The sequence below is a fragment of the Aspergillus lucknowensis genome (genome assembly GCF_044049455.1).
Source record: "Aspergillus lucknowensis strain CBS 449.75 chromosome Unknown BJX67scaffold_21, whole genome shotgun sequence".
NCBI lineage: Eukaryota > Fungi > Ascomycota > Eurotiomycetes > Eurotiales > Aspergillaceae > Aspergillus > Aspergillus lucknowensis.
This window is the reverse complement of record NW_027263565.1, coordinates 337,914-350,964: the sequence shown is the minus strand read 5'-3', so window position 1 is coordinate 350,964 and position 13,051 is coordinate 337,914. Positions and strand designations below refer to the sequence as shown.

The window sequence follows — 13,051 nt, the reverse complement described above, 5'->3', positions numbered from 1 at the left end:
ATGTTTAATTATAGTCCTGTTCATTGGTATCTATTCACCTGTTTGAAGACATGAAATTCCAAACCTAATTTTCGCTGTCAATTTTAGTATTCACAACTTGCCAGTAGCGTCGAAGTCCTCCAGGGCAACCTGGACACGCTTGCTCATGGTCTTCTCACCCTCACGGATCCACACACGGGGGTCGAAATACTTCTTGTTGGGCTTGTCTTCGCCATCAGGGTTACCAACGGTGGACAGAAGATAGTCCTTCTTGCCGAGGACGTAGTCACGGACACCAGAGAGGTACGCGTACTGCATGTCGGTGTCCAAGTTGACTTTGACGACACCGTAGCTGATGGCTTCCTTGTACTCCTCCTTGCTCGAGCCGGAGCCACCGTGGAAGACGAAGAAAACGGGCTTATCCTTGGAGGAACCGATCTTCTCCTTGACGTAGGCCTGGTGCTTCTTGAGGAGCTCGGGGTGGAGACGGACGTTTCCAGGCTTGTAGACACCGTGCACGTTACCGAAACCAGCGGCAATGGAGAAGTAGGGGCTGATGGGCGCGAGGGCGTTGTAGATGGCGAGGATGTCCTCGGGCTGGGTGTAGAGGGAATTGTTGTCAACGCTCTCGTTGTTCACACCATCCTCCTCACCACCGGTGATACCAATTTCCTGGAACGGTCAGCCGGTGAAACTTTAGCAATAGCAGGGCCCTGTTTTACCATCTCCAGCCACTGCTTCAGGGGGGCGGCACGCTTGAGGTACTTGGCGGTGGTCTCAATGTTGTAGTCGACAGGCTCCTCGGACAGATCGATCATGTGGCTGGAGAAGAGAGGCTCGCCGTGAAGCTTGAAGTAGCGCTCATCCTCGTCGAGGAGGCCATCGAGCCAGGGGAGGAGCTTTTTAGCGCAGTGATCGGTGTGAAGGACGACCGGGATGCCGTAGGCGGGGGCAATGCTACGGATGTAGTGGGCAGCAGCGATACCACCGGCGATGGAAGCGGCCTGGCCGTCGTTGCTGACGCCCTGCGCTAAATTAGCTAAACTTTCGATGTTGTAACGTTTTCCCTACATACCTTGCCAGCGAAGAAGGCAGCACCGCCCTGGGAAACCTGGAGGATGATGGGGCTCTTTTGGTCGCGAGCAGCCTCGAGTGAAGCGATAGCAGTGGACGAGGAGGTCACATTCTGTCGCAAGAATTTAGAGCTCGTTCAATCGCATGAAGAGAGTTTCGGCGAAGACTTACAATGGCGGGGATGGCAAATTGGTGCTCCTGAGCGTACTCGAAGAGACGGAGAACGTCATCACCGACGATGACACCGGCCTTACGGGACAGCTTCTCAAGGACACCCATTGTGGCAATTGAAGAGTATGTGGAGTGGTTTGAGGCAGAGAGATTTGACACAGATAAAATGGAAAGGAGAGGGAGGAGGAAGAGAGGCAGCTGAAGAGAAGACAGAGACAAGAAATTCTGAACTGAAGGCTTTACCGAAACGACGAATACGGCGGTTAAGTAAGTGCTGGGAGGCCAAATCAGGAATGAGGGGCGAAGAAACTCACCGGACAGTGGAGAAGTGATGTATGAGTGATGTGAAGCAGAAAAGGAGGTCAGGAAAATCAGAAGGTCTTCGAGAGGAGGGAGAGGATCTTATTTAATGTGAGCAATTGGCCCGGATTTCTCCTTTTCTCGCCCTTTCTGCGAGTGCCAGTCCTGTTCGCGACTCCTTGTGCTCGACTATCTGTGCTGCTGGTGGGGGTTGCGCTGAGGAAATGACGGTTTTGCCTGCCTCAGGCCATAGCTCCCGAAACTCCCCGCTATCACATGACATCATCTCTTAAGCTCTGCAGGACTCATTGCTTTCATTTTCTCACTTTATGAGAATGTCGATTGCCATTCGGGCTCTCGACTCTCTTGGAGCTCTCGTTTCAAGTCTCCAGAATCCCATCCTTCAGGGATCTCGAAACGTGGGCGTGGAGACCTGGCCCTAGCCATAAGCTCGGCTCAACTGCAAAACATTGACCCATCTCCGAATTCCTTTCGTGCTTCATCTGAGCATCGGGAAAACAGCGGGGTTTCACCCCCGTTCCTTCCAGCCATTTCGTTGTAATTCGATATTTCGAAGTCCAGCTGATTCGTCTGCGGGGCCGTGGGATGCTACCATGGCCAGAGCTGAGGCTATTCACACTCCTCCACAAGGTGAACGGCCACCCATGTGAGCAGACCCTCGGGAGTGCGGTTGAGCTCGGCGAGTCTCAATCATGCCTCAGTCTGAGCCTGAGGCTTTATTTCACAAAGCACAACATTGGTCCAACCATTTGCCCGAAGTCATCTTGCCGGTAGCGTCCGATACTTCCGATAACCGGCAGTTTGATATTTTTATAGGAGAGTCCAAGATTCCGTATGTTATCCTAGCGAACTGTCAAGCGATCCTCATATTGATTCTACAGGTCTTTCTCATCTCCAGTTACCTCAGCTGAGGCATGTCACTCCGTAGCAGGGAAGATTTGGAACTTCTCATTTGGACATCGTATACATTGACGACGCAATTTGCGCGAGGGCTCTCATGATAACGCGACCACCACCACCCGCGCCGTGGTGTGTCCGCACCGCTAAGAATGAGAACCATATCCTGAGACTTCCTGGGACTCCGCTCTTTCCCATGCTCTTCATCTCGCGATTGCTCTGAAAGCCTGGGTTTCTCTGCATTGACTGGAGTGGTTACTACAGGCTGCAACCAACTCGGACTACGACATGACGACAGAAAGGAATAAGGTGGGAAGACTATAAGTATAGAAAGAAAGGTCCTATATTTCAACAAGTACAGATACGCAATGCACAAGATGAGGGCTCCATTTACAACCCATCCCCAGTCCATGTTACTCGACCAGAAGAACTGTGAATTCGCTCCCGGCCGCCGCAGAAACAACTTTCTTGTCCTTCAATCCACCTCTGTCAATCAAAGTTGCAGACTGGACATCTTCCTTGTGTCCCAGCCCGATCTCGTAGTGGATGTTCGACCCCCATCCAAACAGCCGCCCCTTCTCCACGGCGGCAAGGGAGTGATTCATTCCCGCCACAGCACTGGCAACCCTTCCCGGGATTCTGGTGACAAGCGTCGGCGTCTTGAGGATTTTGGGCCAGGCGCCGTCGTTACTGTAGAGCACACTGTCCGACTTCATATCCTCATCCGGGATCCCCAGAGCGTTACCTCTGATTCGTCCCCAACTCAGACACCGCTTGTCTTCTGTCACGGCGATGCTATGGTGTATCCCACCTGTAACCGAGGAGGTATTCTCTTTCTGGAGGTCTGAAACAAGGGTAGGCAAGGGGACCGTCGCGTCCGATGTCAGGTAGTTGTCGTCGCCTGCTTGAGGAGCCCCAGTTTGACCGTACATATTCCAACCCCAGGAATACACTCCGCCACCCCTTTGGATCGCAAAAGAGTGGTATGCGCCTGCGCCGATCTTGTCAATATTGAAGGCACCATTTCTGCGTCCATTATTTGGGAATTTGCACACGCGTGGAATCAGATGAGGGTCGTTGCATCCACGCCGGGCGAGCTTTTCCCGACCTAGCTGGTCCTTCGTGGCGCCACCCCAGGCATACACGGCGCCTAGATAGCTTCGGGCTAACACATGCTCAGCGCCCGCCGCGAGGCAAGTTATGTTCCGGAGACCTTCAATCTTGACCGGAGTGCACTGGCGCAGGTCCTTGGCGCTAGGGAATCCAATGACGTCGCCCACATCCTCACCATCGCTATCACCTTTTTGATCGCTTTCATTATCACCTTCGTTATTACCTTCATTACCACTTCCATTACCACCTTTCCCTTCGGCCTCGCGTCTGGATTGTTCGACCTTCCTTCTCAGCTTCTTTTGATTATCCTGCTCCAGGTCAGCATACGCCACCAAAGGCTCAGAAAAAACGGACGCGTACCCTAAAAGTTCCCCAGCCGTACACGTCTCCGAACTCTGTAAGAACGAATGTCGCACTTGCTGTCGCAACTACCTGAGTGAACACTGTATCTGGTGGAAGACTGGCCCCGGAGAAGTCAACCTCCCCTGGCCTCATCTCCCGTTTGTTCGGGCTTCCTTTAGCTCTATCCAGCTCATCATCCCCGAGCCCACGGGTCTGGCGTCCCAGCTGGCCGTCATCATTCAGGCCCCAGGTGAGGATCTTATTGTTGTGCGTGAGGGCGGCGCAGTGAGCACCACCAGCAGCTAACTGGACAACACCCACTGATTTCTTCGATAAGTGCTGATTAAGTGTAGGCTCTTTGACGTGATCATGAGCGTGACCGAGTCCGAGTTGGCCGTAGCAGTTTACGCCGAAGCCATAAACGTCGAGTTGCATGGTAGGAGGTTCATTCACTATTGGAGAACTTACTTAGCATTTTATTAGTTTTTCTTACAGCGCTGCGAGTGGAATCAAGGAGGTGGTGCATGGAGGGGATGTTGTACTTACGCCTCGGTCGTGCTTTTCCTTTCTTCCCATTGCCCTTGCCCTTGCCCTTGCCCTTGTTTTTATTCTGGTCCTGACTGTTGTCCTCGGCCTCTTTTTCGTCCCCGTCGTCCAGGGTAGTGTTTGCCTTCGGGGATGCGGGCTTCTGTTTTTTGCTCGGCCCAGCCCTGGCTTCAGGAGTCTTTCTTTTGGCTGACTTTCTCGGAGCTCCACTACTCGTGCCCTTGCGTTTGGAGCGGCTTGTCTGCTGCCGTTTTGGTGGTGGAGAGGATTGAGATGAGGTCGAAGAAGGGGACTTGCGTTTTGTGCCTTGTTGAGGCTGCTTCTCGTCGTCCTCTTTCTCCTCATTGCCCTTTTCTTCTTGTCCCTGATCTGGCTCTGGCTCTGGCGATGCTCGAGTCCCCGACCCTGATCCTGACTCTGGGGGCGGAACCGTGGGTGGTGATGAGGAAGGGACAGCTTCGGACGGCACCGACAATGGGGTAATGCGGGGAGGCCCAAGCAATGCAGCCACCTCTGAAGATGGGGGCAAGGGGGGAGAGGTAAGCAATTCAGGCGGCTCCGAGGATGGAGGCACGGGGGAAGGCCCAAGCAACGCACGGACTTCTGACGATGGGGGAATTGGGGGAGGGGTAAGCAATTCATCCGCCTCCGAGGATGGAAGCATGGGAGGAGTTCGAAGCAATGCAGCCACCTCTGACGATGAGGGCATGGGAGGAGGGGTAAGCAAATCATCCGGCTCCTGGGATAAGGCGATGGAAGGGGGAGTGCCGTGTCGTGGTGGAAGAGGCGCTTGATGTATCAGCTCCAAATCTGGGGAAGTATGAACGTCTCCCTCCACTGACTGGATTGGGACTTCGGCTCCCTTTAGGTGGCTCTGTGCCTGCTCCTGCTCTTCTTCCACCACCACATTATCGACTTGCTCTCGCTCCGGACCTTGTGAAGCAACCTCCTCAGTCGATTGATCCGACTGCGGATCTGCCTCTGCGGCAAAGTCGGAAGGTTCATCAACGCCGAAAGGATAGTTCGGGTTGAGTTGGGGGTTCGGGAACTGTTGTTGCTGGCCCTGGCCCTCATCTAGTCCACATCCGGAGCCTTGTGACTCAGTCGAAAGTGCCTCCTCCGTCGACTGCGGACCTAACCCAGTCACAAAGTCAGAGGGGTCGTTAACATCGAATGGGTAGTTCGGGTTGAGATGGGGGTTTGGAAACTGCTCTGCTTGGTCCCTGCCCTCGCCCTGCCGTTGGTTCGACGGCGGCTCTGTGTCTTCTCCCTGTCTGGGTTGTTCTTCTGGCTCCGAAGATTGACTTGGTTCTGCTTCCCGAGGTTGCAGGCCATTGTCAGTGTTTTCGAGTAGCTGTGAATTTCCTTCCTCTTCGTCCTCACTGCGGTTCTCTTGGCTCTGATCCCGGCCCTGACCGTTGCTCGATGACGCTTGAGTGTCTTCTGGTTCCTGACCTGGCGGCGACTCATATAGACTGGTCCAGTACTCCCGATTCGCCACATCTGAGCCATTCACGCGCCGCAGCGGCGTTGGCGAGAAAGTTGGCGACGTTGGGCCATACTGCAGTTCTGGCTCTGGCGTGGGCCCAGGCCCCAAATTTGGCGGCGTCGATGGCACTATCGCGTCAGGCGGGTATGTTTCTCCTTCTGCCCTGGAACCTGAACTCGAACCTAAACCTGAGTTGGAAGATGAAGGCTGTCTGGCGGGTGAGGAGCCCAGCTCTTGAGATGCCTCGTGTGTACCCTCTGGCTGACTTGTACTAGGGTCTGCAGATCTCTCTGACTCCGAAGATGATGGCGACGAGTTTGAGCCTGATCCTGGGGCTGGTGGCGAGCTTGGCGGGCCCAGGGCTTCAGATCCCCTCGGTGCCGGATCGGAGTTCGTCTCTCTGAGGGTCGAGCTGCTTGTGTTCGTTGCCTCTTGGTCGGCCATGGTGGCTCGTGAGACTGATTCTCACGATGAGTGTAGATGTATGTATGTGCGTATATAGTGCGCAGCACTGTTGTCGATAATATATCGACAGAATAGTAACAAACAGGATATGATATGATCTAGTATAGATCTATTCCAAACGATCCAAAAAAAAAATACGCAAGGACAAGGGCAAGCGCAGGATGATGAATTTATCTTCGATGAATAGATAGATATATGTCAAGACCACCCATCTAATCCTAATCCCTATCAATGAATCCATCAAGCTCCACATATAGTCCAGAAGCGCATGTGTGCAAGCAAAAATCCTTTGTGTCCTTTGTCGAGAGATCATTCATCAATAACCAACCACTCTTTCCAGTACACCCGTCGAGTCCATTCAGAACGTTTCAACGTCCAAAGGGACTTGAAACCGAATGTTAAAGAGAAGGAGAGTAGAGATAATGTGAAAACCAAACCATGGATTTATAGATCTGGTGATGATGTGGGTTAGGATTGTGCTACACTCGGGTTGAAGATGCTATTTTTAGTGATGATCTGGTACAAACAACAGGAGAGAAAATAAGGGATTCCTGGTTTCCTGTATTCAAATCTTGAGCCTCGAGTCTGAAGTGAAGGAAAGATAAAGTCAAGCACTCTATTTTTTTTTCATTGGAATTGTGAAAGGATAGAGAATACCGGACATCCAAGCCAGCCGCCTCTTTATGCGAAACTCCAAGCCTTCAAGTCTTCTTATTTTTAGAGAAAGAAAAAGAAGAAATGTATATACGGAACCTAAAATGCCCCTCCACAGCAAGACGCCCCAAATCAAGACGGCCCATTGGCCGTCTTCTCCATCTCATAAAACAAGAGATATACTTCCTTCTGCATTCCCAGCACATCAGAGGTCTTGCACTCCTTTATCTTCTCGTCCGAGATCCGGAACCACCGGTCAACCGGTTTGCGGCGCCGACGGAGCCGAGATGCAACAGATAGCTCGGTGTCTGTTGCGGATGTATTCCGGTCTGCGAGCGATGAACGTGAGGCGGGGCTGCTGAGCCGTGCGGTTTCGAGAGACGAACCGCGTGGTGCGGAGGTTTGGGAGAGGTTTTGCTTTGAGGTTGAGTGAGTACTTTGGAAGGATACGCGGGAGCTAGATGTTGTGGGTCGCGTGGATGGGTGCGGAGTGTTTAGTTGCGAGGATGCCGGGCGGGATAGATCGCTTGTCGAGGGGGATCGTGATGGCTCCGAGGGGGAGAGGGAGGATGGGGAGCTTGTTGAGACCGGGGTGGAGATGTTGAGGGCTGAAAGGTCTGTGTCGATGGCGGTGCGAGGGCGGATGCGCGGGCTTTGTACGCGCGAGGGGTTCGCGCTGGTTGCGCGGCTCTGCGCATATGAACTGAATACGTCTGGCGTTGAGAATGGTGGATAGAGGTGGTTTCGTCGGAACGATTCGTAATGCCCGCTGTTATGGCTGCCTTTGTGGCAGACAATCGCCAGCAGTTTGAAGTATTTTTGGTTCAGAATGCCTCCCAGCGGGAGCCGCTCGGGGAAAGACACCTTAGCGGCATTCTTGGTAGAACTGCTTCGGTCGTAGATAGACCGCGAGAGATGGACAGCGATTATCTTGGGGAATACCGTAATCCGCATGTGCCGCGCGATCCTGCGCTTCGGCGCATTCTCTACCGGTGGCAGCAAGACACCATCCAGAGCGGATTCCGGATCCGTAGTAAGAGCGGCTTGAATCTTCTCTATCTCGATTTCAAGCGCCTGCTTATCCTGTACCGAACGAGACAGAGCAAGCTCCCTCGACTTGACCTCAAATGCATGCTGCAGTCGGCATTTGTCGCATCGAAAGTCGTCAATATACTCTGTCTTGAGAAGGCCATCGAAGCACGCGCTCAGAGTAGTGGAGCTCTTCTGCGGAACTTGCAGCGTCAAATTGACAAACGAGGTTTGGTTCGGCTTGTATTTATACCGACAGAACTGACACTCAATCTGAGACTCCAACTTGCCTTCAAAGGGAAAGTCGTATTCGCTGTCTATCTCCTTGAGCTTGGTATCGATAATAGCTGGAAGACCATTGTCCGTGCCATCGTCAACCCGCACTTCGATTTCAGTCGGAGCCTCATCCTGGCCTGGAGAGCACTCGAGAGTCTTTTGTGCCCTCTGGCGTGCTTTCACACCGGCGTGATACTCATCGGAAAGTCTCTCCGCCACGATCTGCAGAAACTCCTGCGCATCTTGTTGATTCCGACTGATCCGGGTGCGATACGCAAACTCAAGAGCCTCGATGAAGCCGCGCGCGGAGATTGTCTTCTTATAGATTGGCCGCTCGTTCAAACGATCCAGCATCTCCTTCAGGGCTCTGGTGATAGTCCCCTGCTGCAGTTCGCGGACCCTATCCGGCCTCTTTTCGCGGAGCTGCTCATCTGGATCTGGTAGCTGATTGTAGATCTCTGGCCCATCCAACTCACGTCGATGGAGCTCTCGGATCAAATAAAGGCGCAAATCCCCCAGACCGGCAAGTGCCTGGAGCACGGAATTGATGAAACAGTCATTGGCGGGATTTGAGAGCCCTACGATGCTCTTCTTGCGACTCCCTCCCAGTTCATCCCCGTCAATGGTGTAATTCGGCCCAAACACGTAGAACAGAGCAACAGCCGCAAGAGACGCCCCCGCCGCATACGCGGCGACCGTGGTTGATTTTTCCTGCATCAACCCGCGGGTTCACACGTCACAATTTGCGCCGGCTCTATCGGTCTTCCATGGAGTGACTAGTCATCCGGCGTCCAATGTCTGAGCGATAGTAGTCTCAAAACAGGAAGCAAACAATTACTATCGCTTCTCAAGTTCTTGAGAAGCTTGTAACTTGAATTAAGCAGGTCGTTGTCCTCAGGTCGGGTGGGCTTGGAGCGGGTGAATGTCAGCCGTCGAAGACTAAATTTGCCATCAAACCCCAACCAAGGGTCAGAAGGCTGTGCGGGCTGCGGAGATGGGACTGGGGAAGGGCGAAAAATGCTGACTTGATCCCGCATGCAAGACGGAGAACGCCGCCTCGTAAATAGGCAGCACAATAAACTTCGAGAAGGCTTGCTCACAGCTGCAAGCGTGATTGAAAGGGAAAAAGTTGTGTCAACAATGGATTACTTGGAAGGCTGCTCGGATGTTCTTCAGTGCCGACCGCACTCGCTACAGCGGCCGAGGGTCCGTCCCCACATCATTCTGCCCGGTCAGGAAACACGCTCCTGGTGCTCGTTCAGAGTTGGTGATTGCTCCAGAACTCCATTGCCTCGGAGCACGAGTACCAAGCCAATGACAGCACCGAGATTCCTGGTGTGATTGACGCCGGAGTGGGCGGGAGAGCGGATTTTCGTCGATAGGCCTGCAGATCTCTTCGCTGATTGACAAGGCGGACGGTCAATGACGCAGGCGAGAATCGACTTGGCTGTCGGGTTCGAGTGTCCGTGTCAGGTTGTCGCTCTGAGACAGTGGACAATATGCAAGTGTACTGATGGAAGTGGGGTTGAGAAACCGCTCAGCGTGGGATGAGGGATCGGGGATGAAACGTTGGAGTTGTGATGAGACGTGAGGCGCAGCTGTGATGGTCTGTGTTGGCGCCTTAGGACACAAGGCTCCTGCGCAATCTATCAAGGCCAGCTGTCCATGAGACCTTCCGCATGGCAGGATCGCTACTACGGGGTTCCTCTCGCTGACATGCCAGCCTCGTCCGCATATAATCCTGACACTCATTTATCCAAGTATGTTCATTATCTAGCTCAAGCTTTTATTCAGGCGATTAATAACCCTACCCTCGATTACCTCAAACTATTTGGAATAGGGACTGTTGCAAAACTTAATCTTGCCGATCAAGGAAGAGTGGCAACCTTCGCCTCGAAGAGATCCTGGGCCTGCTTCCAGACGCGAGCGTTCTCACGGTCCTTCAGCTGCAGCAAGCTGGGCAGGAGCGCTTCGCTGAACATCTCGGAGCTCTCACGCGGGAGAAGCGACGGGAGATGATCAATGCTGATCACGCTGAGGGGTGTACCCTGGGGCCCACTCGGAAGTGTGACTGGTACTGTGGGCTTGTCGAAGGTGGTAGTGATGTTGTACACAGGAATCGGGTTGTTGGGGTTCGTCCTATATGGAAGCATTAGCAGGCAATCGTTGGATCTTTACTCAATGAGATCGCCCTTACGTGTCCGCGCTCACGTCGCAGATCACAGACAAGCGACGGTTCGGCGTTGAGAGGCTCTCAACGTTGACGAAATCTCCGGGAAGTTTGCTGGTTAGGTAGATGCAGTTGACGAAGATGTCAGCGTCTTCGACAATCTCCTTGAAAGGACCACCTAGGGAGAGATGTCAGTGTGGCGTCTAGGGAATCAGAAACATCACAAACCCTTCTTAGTCTCCTCCATATCCCACTGAATGATGTCGGACTCTGGAATGCCAACATCCTTGGCCAATTGTACAGCTCCCCTACCGCAACGTCCGAGCTATGCTAGGTTAGATTAGCAACACAACACTGCTACAGAGAGTACATACAGCTCCAATAACTAGAATCCTCGGTGTCTTGCCAGACTGCTTCTCACCAGCCTCAAGCGACTCCTTCACGGACTCAATCAGAAGCTGCTGGTTTGCGTAGGGTGTCTCGCCGGGAAGAGGCTCGCCCTCAGGATGTGTTAATTGCCAGGCCCAGTTCTTGACGGCCAACGCGGCACCTGCGTTCAATATAAGTATCAATAGAGACAGGCCAAGAACGGGAATCTAACCAGCATATCCAGCAGAAAAACCGAAAGCTATGCGCTCGTTAGCACCATTTCGAGTAAATGAAGACAGGATCATCATCATACCAGCGACGCGACGACCAACATCATCGGTAAGGAACTCTAGGTCGAGAAGAGTTCCACCGCCACGGGGCCACCGGCTCAAAACTTTCTCCCAACCACCTTGTTCCTTGTAGCAGTGCGCGAACGAAATGTGAACATGCTCGAGAGGGAAGTCTTCCTCCGGAAGCTCCTTGAGACCCAGGATATAAGCGTCCTTGGGGGCATCCTTCACCCAAGAGCCTTCTTCAACGAGCGGAGCGCCAACCTATGCAATTGCATGATCAGAATCGCCGATATTCGTCAATGGGGGAGACTAAGCGCTCGAACCTTCGCAAATTCCTCATCTGTCCAAAAGTTCTATTAACGAGAGTTCCCGCAGCATGAGCAGGCTCGAATTGAAACTTACCATCGAAGATGCTTTGGGAAGAGCGTTCAATTGTCACTTCATACCCAGCATCAAGGAGTGCCTTGCAAGTGGTTGGAGTCACTTCCCATTGATTTAGCACTTGGTGACTCAAAGTATGGGAGCTCACTCACGAGCGGACCGCGCCTCCGCGGGCTTGGTCTCAGCCCGTAGCCAGATCTTGTTCGAACCCATTGTGTAATGCGTATCGGCGTCAATTGCAACCTGAGACTCGGGATTGTGCAAGTCCTCGAAGAAGTACTCGAATTGACCATGGAAAAGATAAAACAACTGTCAGAAGGGCCTTCGTATGACTGTTCCAACTATGACACCGACTTTCCTCTCTGGTGATAGTGGGGGAATTTATTCCGCGACTGAAGTTATTCCGTTCCAGACCTGGATTGTGAGTCAGGCTTTTAGGTGCCGATACCGGCGGTTCTCGTCGAGCTTGCAGACAATGTTTCCATCCGCTTGATGGCGGATTCCAAATTGTGCTTGCTACGCAATTCAAAAAGTATCCGAAGGCTAGATAGTATCTTATATTCAGTGTTTATTTCCGCCATTGGTAGTTTTAGGAGACATGAGAGACCAGGATGTCGGTCTCACGGCTATTTGAAACTCGAGGACCGCCAACATCACCGCACTCCATCTTGAGATGCAGCCCCCAACAAGGCTGCGGACTCCGTCAGCACCTTGGTGAGAGCTTAGGGTACGACCTTGGTGCGACTACGCGTGCGACTACCAATGCCATCGGTGGGAGTGTCTTTTCTGACCGTATCCTTAGTCTTCCTGGGACGGCCCGATGTTTTCTTCTCGGTTGAAGCTTGGCTAGACTTGCCATTCTGCGTAGGGACAGATCTGCCATTAGCTGCACCTGAGTTGTCCTCGCTCGTTTTCTGCTTCTTGGCGTCGGGCTCCGTAGGTTGCTCCACGCTAGGCTTGTCGGCTGTGTTTGCAGTCGCAGTCGCCTCAAGGTCCCGCTTCACACCTACATTGGGTTGTTCATGTTTGGCCTCCAACGCAGGTGCATCCGAGACCCCATTTGCGGGGGCCGGGAGTTGCTCGCCGGGCCGGGGTTCATCTTGTGGTTTCCGCTCGGCATTTTGAGTCGAAGTGGAATTTCCAGCAGATTTTGATGAATAGTCGTCGCCGGTCCCCTGCTGCGGAGCCCCACCTGAGATCAGGTCGCCATGAGGCTTACCCACGGCCTCTAAACGTCGTAAGGTCAGCACTATTCACGTGAAGGCGAAGGTTATCAGACACGGATGTTATATGCAGCGACATACCCGAGTCGAGAGCAGTGATAGCAGGTGCAGAAGTCATGGTTTGCCAATCACAGTATAGTCGAGGATGACAATAAGATGTGGTGTTAAAACAGAGCGTCGTGTTCCCTCAGGGGAGTAAGAATCTCGAGGAAGAAGTAATGCAGATAATTGCTCAGGTGAAAGACTATTGAAGTAATTT

General features: G+C 52.9%; 4 protein-coding genes across 4 annotated transcripts; all 4 read right to left on the bottom strand.

The window, feature by feature from the left end:
* Positions 1-90: 90 nt before the first annotated feature.
* BJX67DRAFT_381407 (fructose-bisphosphate aldolase FBA1) lies at positions 91-1,332 on the bottom strand (the record flags this gene model as incomplete). The annotated part of the gene is made up of 4 exons (XM_071033014.1): positions 91-651; positions 702-1,004; positions 1,055-1,165; positions 1,225-1,332. 4 exons carry the CDS (start codon positions 1,330-1,332, stop codon positions 91-93), a joined length of 1,083 nt encoding a protein of 360 aa, XP_070886067.1.
* Positions 1,333-2,855: 1,523 nt separating this feature from the next.
* BJX67DRAFT_372227 (RCC1-like domain-containing protein) lies at positions 2,856-4,473 on the bottom strand (the record flags this gene model as incomplete). Its single annotated transcript, XM_071031216.1, has 5 exons — positions 2,856-3,223; positions 3,254-3,443; positions 3,498-3,725; positions 3,916-4,360; positions 4,391-4,473. 5 exons carry the CDS (start codon positions 4,471-4,473, stop codon positions 2,856-2,858), a joined length of 1,314 nt encoding a protein of 437 aa, XP_070886066.1.
* Positions 4,474-7,183: 2,710 nt separating this feature from the next.
* BJX67DRAFT_388296 (uncharacterized protein) lies at positions 7,184-12,197 on the bottom strand (the record flags this gene model as incomplete). Its single annotated transcript, XM_071034351.1, has 9 exons — positions 11,722-12,197; positions 11,591-11,671; positions 11,209-11,427; positions 11,128-11,154; positions 10,901-11,076; positions 10,755-10,851; positions 10,554-10,704; positions 10,243-10,495; positions 7,184-9,067 (listed from the first exon to the last, which is right to left on the bottom strand). Exons 1-9 carry the CDS (start codon positions 11,780-11,782, stop codon positions 7,184-7,186), a joined length of 2,949 nt encoding a protein of 982 aa, XP_070886065.1. The 5' UTR covers positions 11,783-12,197.
* Positions 12,198-12,291: 94 nt separating this feature from the next.
* BJX67DRAFT_381403 (uncharacterized protein) lies at positions 12,292-12,910 on the bottom strand (the record flags this gene model as incomplete). The annotated part of the gene is made up of 2 exons (XM_071033013.1): positions 12,292-12,797; positions 12,874-12,910. The coding sequence occupies 2 exons, from the start codon at positions 12,908-12,910 to the stop codon at positions 12,292-12,294; spliced, it is 543 nt and encodes a 180-aa protein (XP_070886064.1).
* Between the last annotated feature and the right edge of the window lie 141 nt (positions 12,911-13,051).